Source organism: Corvus hawaiiensis, chromosome 2 (assembly GCF_020740725.1).
Source record: "Corvus hawaiiensis isolate bCorHaw1 chromosome 2, bCorHaw1.pri.cur, whole genome shotgun sequence".
Taxonomy (NCBI): Eukaryota; Metazoa; Chordata; class Aves; order Passeriformes; family Corvidae; genus Corvus; species Corvus hawaiiensis.
This window is the reverse complement of record NC_063214.1, coordinates 47,507,193-47,534,546: the sequence shown is the minus strand read 5'-3', so window position 1 is coordinate 47,534,546 and position 27,354 is coordinate 47,507,193. Positions and strand designations below refer to the sequence as shown.

The window sequence follows — 27,354 nt, the reverse complement described above, 5'->3', positions numbered from 1 at the left end:
AATACATCCAATAGCTTGGAGAAGAAGGAAGGAAAAATCCATAAAACAAGAGGTGTCAGAAAGAGGTTAAAAATAAGATTTATTTGCAAATCATTTTGACAATAAACTATTATCTTGAGCTGTGAATTTTGGGGACTACAAGTCAGTTCCTTTGTGTTCTGAGATTTCCATTTGCATGCAATATGGGATACCTCTAGAATTCAAAATGAACTTCGAAGTGTCCTTTTTTGCCTTGCTGTGCTGAGTAATTCATTCCACAGGCACACTATAGGAGAGTCAAAGTCTTTGTAATGAGAAGCTGTCACAGGAAACGCACACAAAACAACCTTGGCTTAGAAAGAAAACTCACTTGGGAGCTGTTTCACATTTGTTTAACACAGTGTTAAGCACTTCAAGATTCCCACTAGAAGTACCTGGTGCTGTATGAAAAAAAACCCCAAATAACCCAATGAAAAAAAACCCCATAAACCCAAAACAAAACCCAAGAAGACCCCAAAACTCAATAAATAATCAACATCTACCCCTAAACCTCAAAGCTATACTGAAACCTCAGATTTCTTTCTGATGTACGAACGCACAGCACATCTGGTTATGACCCAAGTTCCCTCTCTTAGAAGCTGATGAGCTGTCTCATGTACAAAAACCCAAACCCTCAAGATTTAATAGTAATAACTGTATATAAATGAGCTCAGGACAAAGGCAATACAAAGTGAGATTTACCTTAATATCTGTGTGAAGGCAACCTCTAAGTCATGGTTAGAGTCACAGCAGCAGAAGAGGAAGACAGCAGCATCTTCAGAACATTTCGTCAATTTATGTCCACCCTTCTCCCTGACCTTCTACTCTATGCCCTTCATAAAGCCTGAAAACTTTAATTCTGAAGTCTTAGTTTGAATCAGATGACATCAGAAGTGTATTCTGAAACCCCTTCACGATTAAGTTTTGAGCAGACCACAATTAGTATATCTTGCATTAGGGCAAAGCTGAAGGGTAACTCAGAAGGAAATGAGGTAACTCAGGAAATAAAAGAATCTGACCCACATCTATTTTCAATACAGTTCTAGAATATACTAATTCTTACAACAAAGAAGGACTTTTTTTTTCCCTCTTTATAAAGCTCAAAATAATCCCAATATTTGACACTGGAAAAATAATTTTTCTCCCATCCCATACATATAATAATGCAAGAAAAGATGTCCAGATGTCATTGTTGCCAGTTCAAACAAAGCATTAATGAATTCATTAGATCATTCAAATGTAAACAAACATAGTTTATATATATATATATATATATATATAAAAATGCCCAAAAAATCAGAAGGTAACAACTACTGGTGATAACCAGTTCATATAAGTATTTATGTAAAGTTGGAGAGAGTAATAGTCTTAGAAACATTATTTTATTTGGGCTACTTTAGGAAGACTAAAACAATATTGAACTGAAAGCTCTTCATCATCAATCCAGACACCATCTCACCGCAGGGGTTTCCCTATACCTTCTGAGGAACCTAGGCCATTTTTATGAAACAAATATACTTGGTCATTTCACATCAACCATTACTAAAATGATCCTGAGAGCAAAGCCCAGAATCTAGCAATCTCTTCAAGCTGAACACCCTACCTAACATCAGACTGTCTCCTGCACAAGCTCACAACTAAAAAAGGATAAAGATTTCAGAACAAACCTGATTTTGGCAAACACGGCCCTGTTCAATCCCAACTCAGCCATCTCCAGAGTACAGTAAGAGTTTGTGATGGGTAAATTGTAAATCCAGTTGCTATGTTTTCCCATTACACAGCTCCAAGGATTCACTCTTCTAAGCCCTGTCTATTCCAGTATTTGTGGTGTAGTTAAATGTACATACTGTTGAGGTTTACCAATACCCGATTTGGGCCATTGTTAAGCTGCAGGTGCCAAGATCCTGCATCAGCCTGTCCTGGTTTCACCTGGGAGAGAGCTAATTTTCTTCCCAGCAGCTGGTGCAGTGCTGTTTTGGATTTAGAATCAGAATAATGTTGATAACACACTGGTGTTATAGTGTAAACACAGCTTAGCAACAACTAAGTCAAAGCCTTTTCAGCTTCTCACCCTACCCCACCAATGAGGGAAGCTGGTGGTGCACAAGGAATTGGGAGGAGACAGAGCCAGGACAGCAGACTCCAAGTGACCAAAGGGAGGTCCCAGACTGTATGGTGTCATGCTCAAAATACCAACTGAGGCCAAAGTTGGCTGGGGTTCACTGCTCCAAAACTGGCTGGCCATTAGTCATCATGTGGTGGGCAACTGCGTTGTGCCTCACTTGTTTTATGTATTTTATTTATCATTATTACTGTTGTTTTCCTTTCTGTTTCTGTCCTATTAAATTGTCTTTATCTCAACACATGAATATTTCTTTTTTTTTTTTTCCCCCAAGACTACCCCACCTCCCATTTGGAAGGGGGTTGGGCAGTGGTGGGTGCAAGTGAACGGCCGTGTGGCATTTAGCTGCCTGCTGGGTTAAACCGTAACATGGCCCTTAGAACTCATGGGTTTAGCAGTATTTTTGTAAGACAACATTTGCCACATATCTCATTAAGATTCCAAAGTTCGGAAAATTCCTATCCTGAAAATCCACTATTTGCTAAGGAAGTATCATATTTACTGAGAATCCAAACTAGCTCTGAGCACACCATCTTTAATGGCAACACTTCAAAAAGACCCCGTGCAGTCCTACAAGTTCTTTTCTCTTACACATCCATGTGTGACACCTAGAAATACTCAGGGTTTGTTTTAGGAGAAGTCCTGTACAGGTGATCCAGTTTTTAAATGTCATTAAATGTTTTGGCAGAATAATGTTATATGAAATCTGTAATACACTTACTAATGTTTATAATCCAATGATTACTTATAAGAAGTATTATTGCATTTTAAGCGTAAAAATATAAGAGGTTCTATAAAGAAAATTAAAATAGCATTAATCTAATATTGATAGTCATATAAAATAACTCACAATTATGTAAGTTTCCATATTTAATTACACATTTAAAAATAAGTTATAAAAATAATTAAGCTTCTTTAAAACCCCTAGGATATTTTCTTTTAGGAGTTTTTACTCATATCTACTGATTGTCTAGCATCAGCCACAGCTTCTGGTACTCGAACAGTCATATCATTCATTGATTTCTTCAAGCAGATTTGGCAGCCTAAACGTGATCTGTGGGGAAACAGGACATTGTTGTTAGTTCTAGCCCACCAGCAATCTAACAGCATTTACCCCCTTATGTGTCCAACACTCAGCCATCCCAAACACCACGAACCAGGAACAACCACTCTTGTGCAGGGCCTTAATCAAGCACAGGAGCAAACCATGTGCATCAGCACAAGGATCTGTGTGGCAATAGTCAGGATTTACAGCCAGACCAGAGCTCAGCACACTGGAAAGTTCCACACTGAGTACTTCCTGCTCACTGCGAATGCAGAATACGGGTGACCCTTCCCTTTTCAGTGGGTCACTAACAGGTCAGTCCAGTGCAGGGAGTGATGCTTGATCTCACAAGGGACATTTGGCATCTCTGAAGAGATAAAGGCTTTCATTCAGTTTCATTGCCTCAGAAAAAGCAAAGCCTAACCACCCCCATCCAGGGTTCAATGTTCTCACACTAAAAAACTCAAAATTGGGTTTAAACCAGAAAAGTAAGAGTGAAAAGACAAGAAACATAGGAAGGAGAAGGATAACGTAATCAAGGCACTGGAGCAGATGTCATCCTCCATTTTTAGACCTATCATTCAGCATGAGAAAACCAGATGTTGAACATGAGCAATTAAAATCAGAAGATTTAGTACCACAACAAAACTCTGCAGACATCACAAGCTGCTTTTATTGCTGGGATAACTTTTAATTCAATGTCCATGCCTCAGTATTTAAGTATAGAATACTAAAGACATCAGCAAGGATGGGCAATGTTCTGTAGCACCAGTCTCTGGCAAGACACTAGCTAGCTGACAGCCTGTTTCAAGAATGTGAAGTTCCCACTCTTTTATCCACCTCTCCATACGCATTTATCTGCATTTGCCTTTTAATTCCAAATGTCATTTCCTATTGCTCAAGAGCACAAAATCCTCGTGCGTGTTTTCACAGGCAGGTGATGATACTGCCACATCACTGTAAATAAACCTTACTCCTCACTGTGTTTTCCTGAGTCTTTCACGAGGATGCTCATCACACTAATTAAAACCTAGCACCATCACCTTTACATCATGCTGATGACCACATACTCTTACCAGGCAGCTTAATACTTCTTGTTAAAAGATATGGGGGTTTTTTTTAACCAATTACTTATCCTTTACAGGGCCTTTGCTCTTATGCTGTTGCAACTCAAAATTTAGTAAATGATTTCTAGACCTAAGTAAACTGCATGAACTACAAGATCTTTCTTCATCTCAGTGACTTACATGAAGAATTTCCATATCTGCTTCATCCCTCTACAAAAGCTCTGTTGAATTCTTTCCTTGCCCATAGTAGATAGTATAGAAAAGCAACAGCCCACAGGATCAGAACAGTGTTCTTCAGCTCCAAATCTCATTTTAAAACGTTGACTCTCATTTAAAAAGTTGGGTTGCCACCTTCCTATTCCTTTGATGTGGAAACAGTTTCAAAGCAACTAATTAAGCCTTACAGACAGCAGGTCAAAAATGCCATATTGAATGCCAATAGAGCTCCTGGGTGAACGCTACATAGCCATTACTATTTGTTACCACTCAGTTTATTTACCTGCAGTGATACTACTTCTATGGATACATCAGTTTGAAAGAAGATCACAAAATACACCAGGACACCCTCTGTAAAGAAACCTTCCAGTACATGGGCAGCCCATAAAATTTGTAGAAATAACAATGCAAAAGAAACTTCACTTTTATGTTATGTTGCTCTATTTTACGTGCACCTTGTACATCACCCACTGGCTCTGTAGACAAAGTTTCCTGTTTCTGATAGGTTAGAAACAAAAATATTTGTCTACTTTTGCAAGCTGTTTCTCAGCTTATTTTCTACTTTAGTATTATTTTAACTTGCCAGGGTTTGCACTCCCCCATCTTACTACTTTCTACTGTTCTGCAGTTAATCAAAACAATTTTATTTTAACCTAATTAATCATTCATTTTAAAAAACATGAGCTTTCATGGCAGTTGCTGGCTGAAATTTTCCCAGATACAGAGTCACTGACAAGAATAAGCTGTTATGCTTATACCTATGACAGAACATAGAAGTGCATCTCCATTACACAAATTTACATCAGCACAGGAGTCCAGGTAACCTGCAGCAAATACCAGCCACTTGAAGCTCTGTCTTTCAGAAGAGTCATCCTCTCACATATATGGAAGGTCCCTGGCCATAGGGAAAATGTGTGATGCTAGGAAAACCTAACAGAAGTACCAAATACCTTCAGAGGGTCTAAAGCTTAATTTGGTATGAAGAACTTAGAAGGAAAATAGACACATTTAAACAGAGAGCTCTGGCTTGCTTGTTTCCCAGTTCTTCAGCAAACTCTCCTTGCTTTAAACCTTTACTTCAAAGGTAGCCAAAGAAAAAAGGTTTTTATTATATCATATCCCTCCAGAGCTATTTAGGAATTATTTTGGCCCTGAACCTAAAAGTTACTCTTTAGTGTGGTAGGTGGCAGGCTTAATAGGCATATAGTTTTTTTCAAAAGTGAAAATGGGTTTTTGTGTGACAGGAAAAAGGATAAAACAAAAGAAGCTACAACAAGTTTCTCATAGCTTGACTTCTTTGCCTTTACAACCTCCCATAAATGTTCAGATTTGCCTGAAGTGAGAAAGTGTATTGTTATGTAGAAATTATGAGTACAGGATTCCCTTTACTGATATAAGGAGACAGACAAGTTAATTCAGAGTACTTCTTTGCAGAGTCATAAAAAACTCTATGCTATACAGACCACGTATAAAGCCTCTGACATCATCGGAAAGATTCTCAAAAACTTCAACAAGCAGTTCCATTGAAACATGAGGCTTATGAAACCTCACAAGGCACAGCTGCCTACTGTTCCTGAGGGCATGTTCTGTGATAAAGGCTACTTGTGCACCAGCAAGTGCAACAGCCCACCTGCAATGCGTCTGTGATGAGGATGTGACACCCTAATTACAAGATGTGTGATGGTGGGGGTGATGCAGAACAGAGGTTTACTTTAGAGTACCACTAGTGTAATCCTAATTTCTATCAGCAGTCAGAGCACACTTCAGGATCACTTTCTCCCAAAAGGGAATCTGGTTTGTGTGCACAAGGAGCCCTCTGAAATGAGTCAAAGCATAACAAGTATGTACACTGGCATATCTCTACACTGTTTGTCCTAGAGAAGGCTTGAAGGAAGGATTTTAGCAATGTACATAAATACCAGAGAGGCTGGAGAAGGTGGACTCTCCATCCTTGGAGATACTCAAAAGCTGCCTGGACATGGTGCTGGGCATCGGATCTAGGTGGTCCTGCTTGAGCAAGGGGTTGGAACAGTTGACCTCAAGAGGTCCCCTCCAACCTCAACCCTTCTGTGATTCTGTGAAAAGAAGATCTGACCAAAACCTAAAATACTAATGTAAACACATTCATAAAATAAATTAACTAGCTACAGACTAACAAGGGACAGAAAACAGAAGGGAAGAGAAACAAGAACAAGAAAATTCACACACAGGACAGCAGTGGCAGAGCTTTCATGGCAGGAACTAGGTTTACAGTCGTTCTTTAGTTCTAACATTTCTGCAACAGACCTCTCTGAAGACAAAGTACGGGCAACTGACACTTTTCTGTTACAAAAACAATAGTAACATCTTTTTAACATGAATTCAGATAAACAACATTTAAACTTGGCAGTCCCATTTGTATAACAAAATTCAGCTATTTATCAAAAGCTGATTAAGGTGCTCCAAGAATATTGGACTGCCCCATCTGCAAACCTTTCTTCCCATTCTTTGGGGAAGTAATGTAGGCAAGTGTTATGTTGCCTTACGTTTCTGTGAGGCCATATGCCAGGTCCAGCATGTCCATCTCTTCATCAGTAATTGCATCTAGTTTCTCAAATATGTGGTCTTCAAATATTAAATGACAAGTTGAACAGGCTAGCGTTCCTTCACATGCACCTAAAGAAAAATAAATCAAGATAACAGAAAATCCAAGTTTCAAACTGCAGCTGAATTTCAGAAGAAATCCTACATGTGTTTGTCTCATACAAGAAGTCTTGGTTGAATAGCAAAATTAATGTTCCATATATTCCCGCATTCATATACCTACTCTGCATTCAACTGTTAATAGTATTTCTACAGTTCCTGTAGCATTAAAATTTACTTAAATGCTAAGTAATTAGTTAAAAAATGCTAAGCGATTAGTTAAAATACTTAACTAATCCCCTTTCCACCATTTAAAGGAAGAAAAGCTTCCTACTATAAGAATGCAAAAGCCGACAATGCTGTCCATCAACACTACTTCATTTATTTCCTATGCTGATCCTTCTTATCTCTCTTTCCCATGGTTTTGAGGTTTCCTCTAGAAGTTCAACAGCAGAAACCTGCTACGCACAAAAAATTCCTTAGAAGTAGAGAGAGGAGGGATTTTATACTTATTTCTTCTCACTCAACAGAACACTAATTCACAGGAACAAAGGTAGTCAGCCTAGAGAGAGATGGCCTACATAGATTATGAGGTGTTACAGTACGAGTCAAGGCTCTAACAAGTGCTGGGGTTGAGCAGCACAAGCACCAACTCCACCTACCTGCTACGGCAATTAGGTCATCACAGCACAGTAAAAGTTAGAAATCTAACAAATTTGTCCCTGACACTGTATTGGGCTGGCACCAAGTTCTCCACAGTGTTGAAAAAGAAATACACAACTTCAAGAAGAGGGGGGAAAGCGAAATACCAAGGAGATTACAAACCTCAGGCTCCGATTTAAATTGATAGAAGAGAAGCAGACAACACATTAGCCAATCTTCACTTACTTACTTATTTCCAGGGAGAGCAGAAGCAAAAATACTGTGACCACATCACCTTTGTAATCATATGGAAATAAGGAAAGCAAAGTTGTATGTATAACCACTACTATGAAAAGAAATAGTGGAACTCATCATTAGACCACAAGAACCACACAGAAAGCACCATGCTGCTACAGTATCAAAAGCATGTATTCAAAGTGAGCATGACACTGTACTAGAACATTTAATTTCTAAATTATATCACATCTTCAAATACACATGAAAAAGCAGTTTAACTGAAGTGCCAAACATAGAATTTGTCATATCAGCAGTTTAAGCATCCTTAATGTTTGGGAAGCAAGGGAAGGGATGAGGGGGGGAAAAGGAAAGAACACTGACCAGGCTCTTTGAACAGTAGTAGGTCTTTCCACAACTGTAAAACTGGCAATAACAAACAAACTAAGTGCAGCTAAATCATTCAATAGATATGTAACTCTTTATACAAAGATATTTCTATTATCACTAATGCACACGGGATGCCCCCTGGTGATAGAAGCAAATAGCAGGATTTACATTTTACTTTTCCCTCATTACTTTTTTCCTGAACACAGAACATACATTTTTACTACATTATTTCTCTGCCCTAGTACAATGTTTCATTATCAAGTGGTTATTAAAATGGGACTAGCATATGTTACAATTAAAGACTGCTACGTTATTCCAAGTTTTCAGTTTGGCTTTTTTATTGACAGCATTGCTTTTTCCCACTTTACCACAATGCTTTAACACAACGGATATTGACACAGAGAACATTTACTGTAGCATACAAGCAGACCAAACATAAGCCTAAATGAGTCATTTAATAAGTGATACATAAAGCTAGTTGCATTGCAAATTTAAGAGAAAATTCTTCTTCCCCAGATATACCCAACTCTAGAGACCTAAGAGCTGTCTCAGATATTAAGTATAAGATTTTAAATATTATCAAAGATTTTATCACTAGCAGTAAAATTTATTTGCACTTAACTAGAACACACATCAAATTTCAAACTGTGCTACAATACTCTGATGCTTTTTTCTCTCACCAATTGCTTCATGTTATGCATTCAGTTCTGAAAATTGTACTACCACTTCCTGCATTATTTCTATTAAGTTTTCAGCTTATGTTCACATAAATACCTTCCCAAGGTATTTAATTGCCATTACCTAATACCTTTGAGCAACGTGGTCTGGCAGTTTGAGCAATGAGGGCTAGTGGAAGATGCCCATGGGCAGGGGCGTTTGAAACTGAACAATCTTTAAGGTCCCTTCCAACCCAAACCGTCCTATGGTTCTAACTATGGAAAGTGCAAAAGTTTGAAGAAATAGGGAGATGTTGTAATTTCCTCCTATTTTGATTTTAAACAGAATTCGTGCCAAGTTAGAATTTCACAAGGTCTCCTTTACCCCAGTTCTTTAATAAGAATTAAACTTCTTGCTCTTCCCTGCTAACTGACACAGATTTGGTTGCTACTTTCACTGTGCACTCCTCTAGCACATATATAATGCTACAAAAAGCCTGGCAATAAATTGAGACAGTATGGCACTACAGAAGTAACCAGACACTGTTAGGAATACACCAGTTTTGTGTTGCCTCCAGAACAGAACCTTTCTGCTCAGAAGAGGTCTGCAGGTGGCATGTTTCAGACTCCACTTTGACAGCCCTCTGTTCACATTCCCCTCTTTAATACTCAAGCCAAGATCTAGGATATACCCCAAGTATTTTTTTTAAACTTGAACCAAAATATTCTATGCACCTGAAGGAGGAAAAGAAGGGGAGAAAATCCAAATGAAGTACAGCTAGGTTTTATGTATAAATATTCATTTACAGTTGGACTCAATGACCTTAAGGGTCTTTTCCAATCTAAATGAATGAGGAATGTAGTTTCTAGATACTGAATAAAATGTTCAGTGCATCTACTTACCAAAACCATCTATGTCTAGATTATTGTCAACAACAACATCCAGCAGTGAATCCCCAGGTTTTCCCTTGGCTGTTAATTTCTCACCATCACGGTTTATGAAATGAACAGTTATTTTATCTTCTGAGCTGAAAAAGAAAATTACATAATAGAATTAAAGAATTTTAGAATTTTTAGTGCTTCAGAATTGATTGCATACCACTAAAATAATAGTTGATACTGCTACTATCAACTCCAAGGAAAGAGAAACCTAAGTTACTGGCTTTTAAAAGCTGTATTATACAGGTATTTACTGCTGTACATTGAACAAAAACCATGAAAAGTAAGAAAAAAAAAAACCCTTAGAGGGTGTTTTGTCACTACAAGCTATAAGGGATCCAGATGTTTTGCCTTTCACCAAACACAATCAAATTATTTTAGGCACAATATTTGTATTTTTAACAAATAAAAGAGCTTATTTTAAATGTTTCTCTCCCCACCTTTCTGTGAACTCTGGCTTTGGATTTACAAACTTTTTGTTGTTCTCATCATTATTATTTAGGATAAATTCTAAACTTTCCTATTTCTGCTTACAGTTTTAGACATTTTACTTTATTAATTCCAAAATTTAGTTCTTCTCTCCTCCCACAAATGGAAATACTCCAAAAGCATTCTCCTGGTTTTACGCACAGATTCTCTTAGGAGCTCATCTTGTAAATATTAATTCTAGTGAAGTATAAAGTTTTTACACGGGTTTCAAAGAAAGAAGGTTTTATATTTCTTTGCTTTTCAAACAATTTTTTTCAAACGAGAAATACATCTCAAAGTCTGCACAAAAATATCTTAAGACTAAAGCTTTTAACATGCAAAAAACTTATGTTTTTGCATTCCATATTATTTTCACACCCAAATTAAAGGAAAGCTTTAAATATACTAATAAAATACAGCACATTCAATTTTAAACAGACAATTTTCTTTCCTACAGTAAGTGAGCAAAACAAAAACTTGTTGGATGGACAGTGAAGAAATCTGCCAAGAGATGACAGATACAAACTGAACAACCAAAAAGCTAAATCAAAAATTTATGTTTCCATGTGAAATCCATGTTTAAGAACTGCATGCTCCATACTACCCATACTCTTCTTAGTAACTGTGGGCCTTGAGTGATTAATATCATAAGAAAAATATGCAAACTTGAAAATCAAGTCACCCCCTGGAAAACTCTAACCTGCATATCTGAATATTAAAGGCAAAATTTGAAAGTGGCCATGCTGAAACATCAGTGAACAAATTACTTTTATAACTTTTATAAAAGAATATGTGTTTTTAGCAATCTGAGTCCTAGCTTGTTATACAAGAACAATAAATGTTTGTTGCTGTAGACTTCATACCTTGCCACAACTTTTAAGTTCCACTGGCAGCAGTGTGCTTCATGATGATTCATTATGATGTCATGATCAATTCTTTTCCTATCATCCCTCAGTCCACCCTCCAGAAGGCAGCCACAAGCTACTATTAACTATAAATTCATTCTAAAACTGTAACTGATAGTGAAGAGTTGACCTTGCTAACCTGCAGAATGCAACTGAAGTGTGTACTATAAAAAAATTCAGAAATCTTAAAGATGTATCTTTACAGAATGTGATTTATGTTGCACAGTCACCTGTGATATCTGAGGACCACCAGCAAACCGTTCTCTGGGGGTTGAAGAAACCACTCTGCTTTTCATTTTGCTCCTCTGCTATGTTAACACCTCCCACAACAGAACCAAGGAAACAAGAACCCACTTAGATAAACTAGTACAAAATTCACCACCTCCTCTGGGAGTTTACAACTGATGGGTTCAGACTGCATCTGGAAAGGTACAGATTCACATTCTGAGAGTCTAAGTAAACGTCTGATGGTGTAATTTTAAACTGTTTCAAAAAGCCCCTCCAGAGCTCAAAGTACACTCTCCTTTGCTGAAATGTTTCTGTCAACATGACAAACACAACCCTGACAGGAGACACAAGGCAACGTGTACTTGCATTTCTGGGCATGCTCTGCCCAAGGTATAGACATGGCAAGTACTAAATATTTATTCCAATATCCTAAACATACTCTTTATTATAGGATTAGGCAATCACAAGTACCATGAACCAAACAGCAACATGTCTGGGCACCCATTAGGTCCCTGGAACTTTTGTAAATGACAAGTCAACTCCCTCCCAGTTTTCAAAACACACTTGAAGCTGTCTTCACCCGTGGTTACACTTGAATCTGATAAAACACCACAGTGTCACAAGAAGAACAGCCCCACCCCCGCTCCTTTGTTCCTTGTCTCTCCAGCGCTCACAATGCCCTGCAATAAACTCGGTGTGGGAATGCACTGGCTGAAAGCCAAACTTCACAGGTCAATAACCCCCAGATGTTAGAACCAGCAGGGTCAGATTTGACCCTTAGATGAAATCTACACCAATTTAGAATTGCTGCGTTACTGCAACAACACAATCTAGGTTTCATGGTCAGATTGATTTAATCTCTTTACAGTGTAAAAATGTGGGTTCGAGTGATCCCCACTCCGAATCACCCTGCCATCATCCTTACACCAGTTTTACCACAAGTCAACTCCTTTTGCTAATCCGGCTGCAAATCAGCCATAAAACCAAAGTAGACATAACTGGACCAGAAAGCAAAATTGCTAAAGTGCCACTGCCCACAACAAAAACAAGAAAAGAGCAGTGAGATGCCCTTGTCAGTAGGGACAATCTGGTATTTGCTTCAGCCAGTTGTGGACCTGCACTGTGGCTGTGCATGTTTCATGGTGTGGCATTTAGCAAGGGGACAGACTGAAGTATTACCACCAGGTCACTGACTTTTGTTAAAAACTGACACAGTAATTAATCTTTCAAAAGGACCTAATCCACCCTGATTTATAATTGAAACTAAAATTTATTTGTGTAAAGTTAGATCTAGCCTCCTTAAGTCTTTCAGTAGATCCATTTTTTTGCTATTGCCACCATCTATCACTCTTCACATAGCCAAAATATTTTTTTAAAAAATCACTAGTGCTTTACTTGGTGGTGAAAATACTTTCAGAAGTGTGTGTATGTAATAATCAGATTAGTCAGACATTCAAAACACACACTGAGCCAATCTTTTCAATGGCTGGGGGATACCATTAAAAAAAATAAAATCACATCTGCATGAAACAGTATTTAGGCTTTATAAATTTCAAATAACATGGTTTTTGTCCACCCAGACATTGTCTGCATCAAGAAAAACAACTATCCAAATACCATCACGCTGCGAACTAGTCACAGGCAATTAACACAAAACATGTGCCAGGTCCGTGCAAGTATGAATAACCTCAGGATTATCAGGAAGAACACAATTTATACTGTGTTATCTGCATGAAGCATAAATATCCCAATTCATGCTCAGAAAAATGCTTTTCACCAGATGTAAAATACAACCAATATCTTCATATGGTTGCCACAGCACTATCAGCATTTTTTATCAAGCTTCACAAGGATACTCTAAATTGAGCACACTGCAAAGGCACAGAGGAGCACCAGAAAACTGTAAATGCTGTTTGTTGTCCCTTCCATGCAAATAATAGCAAATACTGCAAAAATCTCGACAGCTACTTCTTCCCCCTTAAAAAAATTATCCTTTGAATCTTCAGCTATTTCTTCCAAGTTAAGAATCACCTTTTACATTCCTCCAAACAAAACATAACAACTTTAGCCTGGTATTGCACATGGTGAGACCAGCTCTTATTCTCAGATCTTTTAATAACTAGCAAATCCAACAGCCCTAATTGCCTGAGGAGTTCCATGAATTAAACTATTATACTGGCCTCAATTAACAGAGGTTATAAATCTGAACTAAGCTTTAAAGCATGCAATTATTATGCTGTGCACCAAAAACATTGTACAGCTAACCAGACTGGTATAAAAGAAATCTGAAATGACTACATTTCACGATGAAATTAAAAGGAAGGATATGGGATAAAAAAGGAGCAAGAGAAAGGAGGAAATGGAAATGAAAACATAATGCCTGATGCTCCACTGAAACCCTTGAAAACCTCTGCTCACAGGAATCACCGCAGGTAATGTTTAGTACAGTGAGGTCATCATCCTCTAGACACAAATACAGCTAATTTTACGCACATAAACAATGATGTATCTTTTTACTGGAATAACACTGGCTGATTCTATAAAGGTCAGGAACTGTGTCTCAAATATGATGCCCAGAGAAAGTAAGTTATGCATAAATGGAGAAAACAATAATATACAAGAATTTTCCTTTTCTTCCAACTCAGCCAGGTTATGACACTGAGTATATAAACAACATTGGAAATACTTGTTTGCATAAGCTTTTTTGCAGGTGTGCTTGCAAAACAAATGTAAGTAGATTCTATTCTGTATTCAGCCTGTTTGTAAAAGACACGAGGGGATTACAGGTCTTACATTAGTATTACATAAGGAAATGCTTTCCCTGTATAGGATTCTTTTTTCAATGATTTTAATAACTTTAAAAAAACCCCTGTCAATACTTCACAAAGACATCTTTATATTTTTAATTAAAAACTGCAAACCAGGGATCTCAAAATCAACTGATTACCAGCAGGATCCCTCAGAGAAGAAATCTGACTAGCAAATTCATCTCATATGGGAGTCCTAGGCTAGAAAAGTCTCTCTCTCCATATTAAATTATCTGCTGGAAGAAAGTCAAAGATCACCTACAGCAGAGTTTAAAAGCAAAGTATTGAGACAGTTTTGATGTCGAGGGCATTATCCCAACCTTGTGGAAACAGGCCAGGCTAGACCCCTGATGCTGGGCTGCTGACTGCAGGTCCTGTTCCAAGTCAAGAAAACTTCTGTGGCAACCAAGTACATCAAGCTTTTAAAACTTCTGCATTTTAAATACTTAAAGTTAGCTGTAGACTCTGACCTATCTTTGAATATACAAACTACATGCCAGGAGGCTGTGCATATATAGTCTGTGACAACATGTAATAAGCATCAAAACTACAGCTGTGGACTGTAGAATATTTAATGCCCACAGATGTAAAGCATTCTGAAACACCTACTCAGACATACTGGTGAGGAGAGGAGGAGCTCTGCACATTTAGATCTGACCACAGAATCAATTAGGTTGGAAAAGACCTCTGAAATCATCAAGTCCAAGCTATTACCAAACATGATCATGTCAGCTAGACCATGGCACTAAGTGTCACGCCCAGTCGTTCCATAAAGAAAGATGTAAAAGTGCTCTTCAGTACAGAAGAACTATACCAAAGGCAGAAGAGACTTTAAGTATGAGGATCTCTCTGATATGTGCTGTACTTTTACCACAAGCCCAGCCAGACTTTCACGGGGGGGAAAAAAAAAAACAAAAAAACAAACAAATAAAAAACCAGGAAAAAAGAAAAAGTGCAAGTTTAATAAGGTCATAATATCTTAGAAAACCAGTCTGAGCATCAGGAGCCCTGGTTTAGCGTCCGTAACGTTACAAGCCATTTCAACGGAGTTCCAGGTCACACCGACCCTGAGCCTCACCCGCGCCCGGTGCGGGGCCTCGCCCAGCACAGCCCTACGGGGCACAGCTCGGGGGAAGGGCCCCCCAGAGCGCCACCGCCAAGCAGCCGCCGGCGGGACAGCGAGAGCAGGCGCGGTGAGGGGCGGAGGGGGCCGGGACCAGCCAGGGGCTCCGCGGGAAGGTCACCCCGCGCTAGCCCGGCTCGGGCGGCCCGTGCCACAGGCAGCCGCTGGCTGCCCTCAGCGCCGAGGCCCGACGGTCCGGTTCCTCCGGACCGCCGCCCCGGGGAGCCCGCCCGGCGCCTCCGGGCTGCGACCCCCTTACCTGAGCACCGCCCGGGCAGAGAGGCTGAACGGCCGCGCTGTCCTCCCGGCAGCGGCGGCGCTAGCGGAGCCCGGCCTCGGCCCCGCTGCCGGCGAGGTGGAGGAGAAAAGCCAGCGGCGGGAGGAAGCGGCGGCGGCGGCCCGGAGGAGCCGCGCCGGCCCCGGGGTGGCCATGGCGGCGGGACGGGAGCGCTGGGGCTCGGGGCGGGGGCAAAGTCCCGCCGCTTACGCCCGCGGCGCGCGCGGCGGCGATTCTCGCAGCCGTTTACGCAGTGCGCGGCCCGCCCCCGCCGGCGTGACCGCGGGGTTACGCAAAGTGCGGAGGGGCGGGGCCCGCGCGAGGGCCGTCCCCCCCCGCTGCTGCCCTCGTGCTGACCCGCCCCGCCCCCGGGGCCCGGCGCTGGCTCTCGTCTTCCGGGAGAGCGGCGGCGTGGAGCCCGCCGTGCGCTGACCGCCTGCCCGGCTGGGCCCACGAGCAGCTTCGTGTCACAGCAAGGATTCGGCGCTGACACGCAGTGGAGGCGTCACCCAGAGGGTCGTCACTACATCCCAAATGCCCTTTTGGGAGGTGTCAGGAAAATTAATGCACAAACACCAGAGGTTTATGTCCAAAAAGGAGACAGAGGAGTCCTGTTACTTAATTCGAATAAAGGGAGACGCCATGGGGCATTCCCCTGGGGTGTCTCAAATTTTTGGAGGGCGCAGCCTCCTATTTATCCTAATTTCCCGACTGCATTTCCCTCTCTCTTTCCCCATTGGCTGAGGTACTTGAGAGGTACAGGCTTCCCGATTTGCTTAATACAGACTCCCTTCTAATGTATATCCCCCCATTTTTCTTTTCCTATGGAATTTATGGCTCCTTCCATTGCTTCTTTCATCTCTCAGCATCCATCTTTACCTATCAGCAAACCCACAGTTTGTTTGTAAAGACAAATCCCTCTCACTCCTTCCCTCAGTCAGTGGAATTCCTCCCATTGTTTCTTTGACCTCTCAGTATCCAGCTTTTACCTAGCAGCAGACCCATGGTTTGTTTATAAAGACAAATCTGTCTCGTTCCTTTCAGAGGCCTGGCCCGTGGGGGAGTGGGCTCCAGCTCCAGGCTGGGCAGGTGGTCGATGCTACCTGGGACCCCCTTGAAACAGCTTATAATAATGTGGAACTCCCAGGGAAGTGGAGCTGGCAGCTGGGGAGTCTGAGCCGTCCACCTATGCTGTCCAAGCAGGACCATAGAGAAATTCCCAGTTCCTCATTATTATTTCTTACAACAGAAGATCCAACCTCTACAACACGGGCATCAGCAAATGGACAGAAGTGCTGCTGTCAGAGGGTCTAGCAGGCAGTAAACATTCATGGTGAATGGCTTAAGTACCAGCATGTGCCACAGGAAATTTTGAAATTTCCTGAGCAATCACAGACTGCACATGCAGGCTTAACTTGCCTCTGCTAGTTTTGATCAGATGGTTATCTAGATACCCTTCATTCCAGCACACCCTGACTGGAGAGTTCTAAGTGAATAAGGAAGAAATGAACAATTACTTTGAAATAATTCTTTCAAATGGGAATGGAAATGAATGGAGAAAAAGAGGAGGAAATGATACTTCTGATACACTTGAGGTTGCTAAGATTATTCTTGATGCCTTATAATTTTCTTGCATCAGAATAAGATTGAAGAGGGAGTTAATATAAACTTGAACTTCTGTATTTTCTTTAAGGAGAAGAGTAGGTTCTGGTGGAAATGTCCTGGTGGAATTGTCAAGAGTCTCCAAACTGTCTGTCCATAAACCAAGTGATCCAAATACCACGCTGATCTCATTTTCTTTGGGTTTCACTCTTTTGCAACACAAGAGAATGTGGCCATGAATAACGCAGTTTATTTCAGTGCTGTCACTACAGCATGGGGTTATATATGCATAATCTTAAGGCACTATACAGCTAAATACATACAGTTCCAGCTGGACATCTAATATTGTAAAGCCAAAAGAGCTTTACAAAAGATCACATAATCTAGTTTGACTTCAACCAGAAGGCTGCCTGTTGTAAATTAATGGTTAATGCTGGAAATAAGCCTGAAAGGGACCCTCTGGACCTTCTAATGTAAACCTTTGCTGTCACATTCAACTCAAGTAACTAAATAAAGAATAATTTATCCATTTCTTAAAGTTTTCTTGCTGGTATTAACTGCACTGAAAAACAGTCCAAAAATTTCATTTTTTGGAAGTGGAGAAAGCCTAATTATTTATCAAATTTCAATTAATCTATTTTATTAATTTAATTCTGAGTATAGAAATATTTATGCCAATTTTCCACAGCCAGGGCTGCTCACAAATTAAAACAGATTTTGTTCTTTGTGATGTTCACCCATCATTTGTTGTACCTCCTCCAGCCCTTTTATTTTAGCCTCTGCTGTTACTAGTCTCCTTCCATAATACAGGAAACTCTCACTGTCCTCCTGGTTATCCCACTGAGCCATTTGTGTATATGTTAGTTTGAATTGCCTGTTCTTAAACACAGGTGACTAGTTAGTACATTAACTTCAAGTCTCATAGTGTGTCCCTGATAGAGGATGAGTCTGAGTGTCCCTGTATCAGTATGACCCTGATACATCCTATGATTGTGTTTGATCTTTTTTTCATGTACAAATTAAATCAGTAGCCTCAAATCAGTGAGCTTTAAATCAGTGTGGTCAGTTAATTACCTAGATGTCCTTTGTTGCTTCTCATTAATGAAGCCATCATTAACAGCAAGAGTCCTTGGTTTGCCCAAGCTGAACAGAGTAAGGTCTTTGAACTTTGCTTCCATCTACTTTCATGTGTGGTTTTCAGTCATGTGCCATTTTAACAAAAAAGGCCAATTCCTGCTTCCCCTGTGTTGGATGTGTTCCATAGCTCTGTTCCAGACCTCTGACTGCCGTGGCCCTGAGCACGTTACCCCTTTGCAGAAGTTTAGCTGGCAGAGTCCAAGGTCAGTTTCTTCACTGATAAGAGCAGCTGTGACAAAAGAGAGACAGCAGCAAGGGCCTGTCTCTCCCTGAGAGCCACCTTTAAGCCGTGGCTTTGCACTGGCCCTTACCTGTGCTGCAGTGCAGCTGTGCAGCAGCTCTCTTCACGCCGCCTCGCATCTCCACGCGTCTGGCCCTCATCCAGACTTGCTGACTTGGCATCCTGGCTTGGCCTCAGACGTGCCTTGCCATTGCAGCCCTGCTGGGTGACCATATGGGCCATGTCTGATCCTGACCACTGTCTCTCGATCTAATCTTGGCCCTGGGTTGCTGCTCCACATCCTGGCTTCTTGTTGATGAAGTGACTACTTTCACCTGCCTCGGTATTGTGCTTAGTTTCTAGCACACCTTCTGTTGCAAAGCAGCTAAATCTTGCTGCTCCGTGACATCCCCCACCCCTAAACACAGAATCCCTCTAATTCCCTCATAATTTCTATATAATGTACAATTTTGGGTGGGCAAGCTTGAAGAAAATGGTGGAGCAAATTAGGTCAGGATTTCTCTATGAAATAAGAGCAGCACAGTGAAATAAAAGAGAAAAACTACAAACTACAATAGGTGTTTACCTATTTTCTCTCAGAATCTCACCTTGGTTATGTACAAATTTTTGTTGCTTGTTTCTGCGGGATATTCATTCTCTGGAAGAGGTGCTTCATCTTTTCTTGTATGGTGGGGGTTTTTTTTGTATAGGTTCTTGCACATTGGGGAACTTTTTTTTTTTTTGTAATTATATCCTCCAATTCTTTACTATTTTTAAGATTGTACTTTTAGGAGGCCAGCAAACCACTAGGTGGCAAACAGTTTCAGCAAGAGAGTTAACGCATGGGTATTGATACAACCTTCTGTCCTCTGCTTTATCATTCCTCTTCTGTCCATCTTCATGAGTTGGACCTGGGAAATCTGGGTTGAAGCTGATATGGTCGTTCTTCTCCCTGCCTGTCTGTCTCTTTTGCTCTTTTAGGGTTCAGGAGTCAGGTGTGGGGTGGATTCATATGGGTGATTTTTGCAAAAACTAACAGGAAAAAAAAAAAAAGAAAGGAAAAAGAAGAAAGCAAGCAGTTTCCAGGCATTTCACTTCCATCAACCAGCCTGGAGACCCACTGTGCAGAACAAGATGTGTCCTGGGAGAAAAGCAGTCCCAGCTTGGATTGTTCTATGCTGCTGAGAAAAGGTAGCACATATTGTTTTATTTGACACAGAATTCCAAGATTCAGGATGATACAAACATTAAATATGTGTATCATCAGCAGCAGGTAATTTCTATAAATTACTAGATAGTCTCTCTGTATCCTGATTTTCTATCTAAAAGAAACATGGCATGAATGCATATTTACAAAATAGAAATCCAGCTTTTTTTTTTTAGAGATATTTTGGAAACAAAAATATCCGCCAAGTAATCAGACTTCCATATACCATTAGCTTTTCTGGTCACTATCAAGTTCTCTGTGAACACGTATTTTAACCAGGATTTTCTTGGAAGTAAAATTGTGTCAAATTATCCCTTTCAGTTAAAATATTCAGGGTGAGCCAGAGAAAGGAAAGAATCCATCCAGCCAGAAGTGGAGTTTCCATCTGTAGCTGAGTGAGTAGGACACAGACTCTGTTACCCTCAGCTCAGAGCACAGGACTTAAGAGGTAACCCATGCTTGAGAAAAGGCAGGAATGTGAAGGAGAGGTCATCAACCAATGAGAGGTTAATGGACAAGCAAAATGCTCACGGGATGGTTGTTTTTATTTTGGGAATTATTTTGGTTTGTAAGCCTTTATGTAAAGGGCAGGTGATCCAAATATCATGAAAGTGTCTGTAGCTGCCAAGTGATTCTATAGCTAAAGGGAGATCTGGGAATTTTGGCACTTGTTGGTGAGGATCTGGTAACTGTGGTGCAGGATGGCAGGAGCGTGTTTTATTTGCAATTACTTTTTCTTTGCTGGTTTTGGAAAATTACTTTCCACCTGAAATACAGCTGGAAACAGATAGAAATGTTTGGTGTTTTGTCATTCAAAGAGGTGGCTCCCTAGGAATAAGCCAGAGAGCCTGGTGTTTTTTATCCACTCAGAGAGGAGAGCTGAGGAGGTGGGTCTGTCTTATGACAGAAAGCTGAATTACTGCCAAGAAATTCTGCTAAACTGTAAATAATCCATTGCTTCAAAGCCATGGTTCTGTCATACATAATAGACTGTGAAATCTGTGTGAGAATTTGCATCTCTGAGTAGGGGATTTTAAAGTTAGTTGTCTGAAGGTCTTGATACTCTTGAATAGAAAGATATGTGAGTTTTTACACAGAAAAACTTTTGTTACTCTTTTGATTTTCTGAAATTCTTCAACTTAATGTTATGCATAACATTTCATAGCAACAGGTCCTTCCTATGATAAGATGAAAAAGTACATGGACAGCGTAATGTGAAATATTCGAAAAAAAGCGGAATTTGTCAGCACTGAATTAGAGCCAGATTTCCATTGTCAGTATTTATGTCCATCAATAGGGGACCTTGAAGTGTGTTCAAAATGCAACCATACAGCGTCGTGGAAGGGAAAACCACTATGAAATACAGAAGCACCATATCCAGCTCACGTCTGAATTCCTTCACCTGCATGTTGTTGGAAGATGGGAATGTATTCTGGGGAAACCAATGTTTGCTCTGTTCTTAGATTCTTTCCCAGGTGTCAAATTTTACAGTTGCTGGAGACAAAATATGGGTCTTGAGGGACGTTTGGTCTAACATAAAACAGACTCTTCTTTTTGTGTGATGCTTTCCTAATTTTCATATGTATAATAACACCCTGAAATTCACCTTTTTCCTACTGGAGGACAGGAGTTGAGGACCAAAATCCGCAACAACTTCCCTAGTAAATTTGGGCTGGGCCAATCTTTTTCACTACTACCAGTGTCACAAATACTGATCAGGACAGTAATTAGAGTCTTCAATTAAAGAAAAAAGCATTTCCAACTGCCCAAGATTGGTGTTGGCAATGAATTACAGCCTGACATGCACTCCTCTTGTCTGCTGGTACCCATTTCTCTGGATAATGCTGTTATGAATTCTCAGTAACACATTTTCACTCTTTCCCAGAAGTCCATGCAGTTGTTTTGTAAGAACATGTGCAAAAAGTGTAAGTAAAATCTCTCAATCAAGCAAGGATGTTGATTGCTGTAGATGCTGCAAGTCCTGCTGTGCTGTTGGTAGCAAGTGAATGAGTGATGTATGAGGTCCGGCATGCCGATCTTTTCTACCTTTGAAAAATACCTCTTCATATAAACCTCTGTGAAGGAATACATTTCCTTTTTGTGGTAGTCTATTGGTTTATAGTGGGAAGCAGCTGAGTTACACATGAGAAAGGCTTTAGTGTAAGATTCTTCGAGGCAGAGTGATGCTCACAGGTAGTGCACCGAGGCAGCGGGTTGTGTGTCCACCAGGAGGCACAGCGAGCTCGGGCTCTGTCTCGCTCACAACCCTGAACATGCGGCACGTACCGGCAGTGAAGGGGAGCAAAGGTGTTCATCAGATTTTTACAGCCGGAGGTAGAAAATGTGGAGAGCTGGCAAGGGGCTGAATGAAATGCATATATGTCAAAATATTCTCTGGACAAAGGTTATAATTTCAACTAAATTTTGCTGCTGTTGTTCACAGTCATTGGAAGTCATAAGTCATATGACTACAAAATACAAATGCTAATCGGTGTATAAAGCAACACTGGGGCTCAGCTTCTTAAAGTACATACCAGCAGTTGTGTGAGAGGCCAAATTAGACACCTCCATGTACATGTGGAGAAGGACAAGGTTAGAATTATAGAACCATAGAATATCCTGAGTTAGAAGGGACCCAAAGGATCACTGATCCTGGCCCTCCACAGGACTGCCCCAAGAATCACACCAGGTGATGCTGCAAACATTTATGGATGTGAATGGTCATATCTGTTATATCTTAACAATACAAAAGAGGTTGCAAAACCAGCTGGAAGCTTACCAGTAAGTACTTGCATGTTTGGGACTTCATGGGAATCCAGGCTGTAATAAGCTTATCAGTTATGCTCCTCCTCTGACAGTGTAACTGGAGTTACAAACAAGGATCCTTCTCTCTGATCCTAGAAGCATATATAGCACATTAGGAATGTGAACAGTAGTGTTTTCAAAGTTGCTAAATTTTGTACTTTTTAAAATACTGTAGTCAAATTCTTCTTTTATGTCATTTCAAAATCTGGTAATTAGCTAAGAATTGAAAATCTAAACCCAAGCAAGTAAGAAGTTCTCTTCCCAGGCTTGAAGAGAAACCTGACTATAAGAACATGGAAAAGAAATAAAGAGAACCCCAAAGTATTATTAAGTCCTCATGAGTTTTGTTTTTTAATGCCAGCCTCATGACTTTCTGGGAAGCGATTTATTGAAAGCCTTGGTTTGACAATTCTGTGCTTGGCTAGCTTGGGCTTGACCCAAGTCCCTTTTTTCTTGGCAGCACTTAAAACAGTTGAGATGTAGCCTATGCTCCTTTGTAATCCAAGATTGCTGTGTGCAGTCAAGGACCTTTAGGCATGGGAAATGAATAAAGTGATCCAAAGCCGTGGGGCTGATCCAAAGCACCGGCTGGTGCTGTGGGCCAGCAGGGCTGGGATGGGGAGCCAAGGGCCCACTCTGCCTCCCTGGGACCAGCTTCTATGTGGGTTTAGTCCAGCTGACACACTCCAGCAGAAATTCTGTTTGACTTCTAAATTTTGCTAGCTTAGCTGGCAATAGTCCAGCTGCTGGGAACTCAGTTGCATAGAGAGAACTCTGCTGATATTTCCAGTTCTTCAGCATTCACATGAGCTGCTGCTGCACAGCAAAGAGACGCAGTGTGCGGCCATCTCCTGCAGGAGGTCACGTCCTGCTGGAACAGTGCAGCAGCAGCACCAGGCATTTTCGTGACCGTTCAGCAATCTCAGCAGTAAAGCAGCAATAAAACAATGCTTCCAGTGTACTCCACTGGCTTTGCCTGTCGGCTCTTATTTCAAGGCAGAGCGCTGTGCTGGCGTATAAATATCGTGCAGTAGGTTTCTCCCGCGCCGCTCCGAGGGCTCTTAGCCAAAGTGCGGGCACAAGGTTGGAGTTAGCAGCCCATAGTGGTACCACTGTCGTTCCAAACTGCTGAGGTAGTGCCCTACCCTGTTACTCTTTTACGTAGAAACAAGGGTAACAGAATCACACAGCTCTCAAGTCTTAAACCAGGCCAAAATCTGTGATTTAAACTGGCACAGCTGTGAAGTTAGCAGAGTCCCGCTGTGCTGCACCAGCTCAGAGCTAGGCTCACAGTCCTGATGCAGAGGCCTGCACAAAGACAAGTAAACGAATGTCTAGCTTCAGCTTTTATGCCCTCTGGAATTAATTGTGATACTTTTTTTAGTAACCTTGAAAGCAAATGTCTGTCAAAGTTTCCTTGTAATATCTTGGTCTCACTGACTTGCTTGCAGTTGTGATTTCAGGACTGCTGTTGGTGGCACTTGACAGCTTTTATCTGTAGCCACTGTCTTGCTAAGGTGGGAGAAATTTGAACTATGCCATTATACAATGTAGAAGCAAATGCTTTTCCAGAAACTACTGTTTGTTTATTGAGGGAGGTTAGGAGTGTGTGGGCTGTTTCCTGGGTCACCATCATTGCAGTCATTGCAGGCCTGCTTGTTTCTCTGCCATTTGCTAGCTGGGACATCCAATTAATTGGACTGAATTTGTTTCCTTTCATATCTACCCATTCTAGGTTAATAGTTTTGAGGTATGAAAGATGGAAGTTCCTGGCACTGTGAACACGTGAACAGTTGCATTCAAAAGACTAGTCTCACTGCATGAAAGACCAGGTTGTCACACAACAGCTACAGGAAAAATACTTGTATTTTTACATCTGTTTTATTACAAACACACAAATTTTACTGAAGCTAAAATACTTCAAACACAAGGCCACAGAGTTCCATGCTTTTATTTGAGAGTATTATATTTTAATAGAAGTAAACAGAAGTTAGAACAGAACTCACCCTCCAGCACCACTCTGGAACACAACCTGTGTCAAGATGCACCTGTCCCTTGTGGAGATGTCAGCCCATGTGACACCTGCAGAAATGCTCACAGGCAGCCCATGGGCATCCTGTCTCTATACCGATGCAGAGTGGTGGCCAAGACTGAGCTGTACTTACTGAGAACCAGCCTCTGAGGTTCTCTGAGGCTCTCAGATGCCCACGCTGCATGGCCGGGTTTATGCCTGACAGAGCACATGAGTGTGGCGCATCCCTCAAAAGGCAGCTGAGATACAGCCACCCAGACCAAACATGAAACCAGAATTATCCACATCCTTCCCTGCAGGACTGATGTCTCAAGTTTATCTTCCTCCACTTCAAAAGGAAAAAAATCTGGGGAAAATCCTTTTCCCAGATTTTTGCTATAGCTCTGACATCTTGTGTAAAGAAATGTAACAGTCACAGCTAAATTTAGGATAAACAGTATCTTTTAAGCCATCTTTGCTTGATTTGCTGAATTATCTTTTTTTCCAACAGCTTTCTTTCTGGCTTTGCCTATCTTGCAGGAAAAATACCAGTCCAGTGGTTTTGATTTCACTGAATCTGGAAAAATTTACATCACTGGTTCTGCAAACCAAAATGCATATGAGCAGTTCTTTGACTAAAATGATCAGTACTACTAATGAGACTCATATCTCTTTTGAGACTAACTTTACTCTGTGTTTTATCTTACTGCAATAGAAGGTAGTGAGCTTTTGAGTAATACAACATTAGGTACTACACAAATATTTTTGTAACTGATATATCTGAATATATTAAGATGCAGATGAGCAGATAGAGTATCTTAAACTGATGAAAAAAAGTGTTAGCAATTAAAAATCTCTTCCAGGGATTTTGAAAATGTAATGAGAAGCAAATGACATCTCATTATACTAACATCTTGAAGAAGGCCTGAACCTTCTCTAAAGCATTGCTCTGAAGTCTTTAGTTTTGATGAAGAAATTTCAGCTGCAGTTCAGCAGAAGTGAAGAAGTGGGCAGAGAATGTGCCTACATGTGCATGTGACAGTACTGCTGCTGGTTTTACTCACAGTATCTGGATTAAAAGCCATTATGCAGACTTCAGGCATATCTTGGTTTTGCTTGTAAAACCACCTTAACAATACAGCCTTCCTTGCTGTATTTTGCAGGATGTGGTGTTTCAGTTTCATCATACAACTACTAATGAAAAAGACATGTAAGCAAAAATGTTATATTCTGCTCGGCTACCATTGGCAGTAATATTGTGACTATGCCACAAGTTGAAAGATAAGCAGGTTACAGTGAGAGCTGGACTCTTCCTCCATACAGTTGTAAAGGAGGACTACTGCCATCAGATTTTGGATATGTGGGAGAATGAATATCAAAATGAGCCTTTGCAAATACAGTGAACTGTAAAGAATCCTGAGTGGAACCATGACAGATCCTTCCACAGGGAAAGGTAGTGCTTTCGAGGATCTTAATAGTTGGCTATTGCAGTTCAACATAAAAATTTAAATTTCTAGGAAGAGCTATAAACAGAAATCCATCTCACCCTTTTCATGGTCTGTTGCATTTGTGAACAAGGTTTTCCAAGCCCCAATAGTTGTATAGTAACATCTGAAATGGATCCCTGCATAAATGAATTTCCCAAAAGCCTAAGTTGCCTAAAAGAACTGACTTCCTTCAGTAATGAAGGATTTTCTGAACAGTTGTGTAACATGTATTTCTTACATTCCCCTACAGGGTACATGCTCCTAAAGGGGACTAAAAAATGACCTTTCAGAAAAAGAGAATTTGGAGCAATTACTTGCTCTTCAGCAGTCTCTTTGAAACTTTGCTTTACAGAATTAAACCTTAGAGATTCCTTCCTCTGTTTTTCCTTGAGGCATGTATAGTTTGATCACTGACATGCTCTCTCTGTGGGCTAAACCTAGTTTTATTTCTAAGAAAATGTTGAGCTCACTGAAGCATATAACTTGCCATACAGCATTATGTTCATTTAGCCCAGCTGTGTATCTGTAACTGTTGTCAATTCCCAGTGCTTCTGAGAAGATGCAAAATCAAAGCAAACTCGAACATATTTTCGACAGAATTGGGGTGATGGAGGTTTCATCCTAATTACAAACTTGTTTAAATTTTGTGTTTCAAGCTGCTCTTTTCTTTTAGTACCTCTTACGTAAATAACAAGAATATCCAAAAATACAGTAATCCAGGACAAGAGAATATTGTCCTCCCTCTTAGACTCCTGCTGTGTGTTTTGACTTTAATAACATCCTGGAGCAGTGAGTTTCACAGTCTATTTTGTTATTTGATGAAAAGACAACACTCAGAACTGTCAGCTACACAGCCTGCCTCCTCTTCTACTACAAGACTAAGAAAATGAAAGCTCTCAAACCACGTTCTCGATGCTATTTTTATGTTTGCAATCCTTTTGCTAGACCTTGAAGTAGAATCTATAAGGGAATATTTACTAAAAAGTGACCTAAAAATACTGTATTTCGTATTCACAAACAGCTTAATAAAACAGAACTTAGAAAGGAGGAAAGTAAAGGAAGGGAAATGGGATAGCAATTACACTTTTCCTAGAAGACAGTGGTCATAACTTAGAGTGGTCCCCTG

General features: G+C 40.5%; 1 protein-coding gene across 1 annotated transcript; it reads right to left on the bottom strand.

The window, feature by feature from the left end:
* Positions 1–55: 55 nt before the first annotated feature.
* Positions 56–16,001, bottom strand: FDX1 (ferredoxin 1). Its single transcript, XM_048294766.1, has 4 exons — positions 15,742–16,001; positions 9,916–10,040; positions 6,994–7,123; positions 56–3,194 (listed from the first exon to the last, which is right to left on the bottom strand). Exons 1-4 carry the CDS (start codon positions 15,912–15,914, stop codon positions 3,080–3,082), a joined length of 543 nt encoding a protein of 180 aa, XP_048150723.1. The 5' UTR covers positions 15,915–16,001; the 3' UTR covers positions 56–3,079.
* Between the last annotated feature and the right edge of the window lie 11,353 nt (positions 16,002–27,354).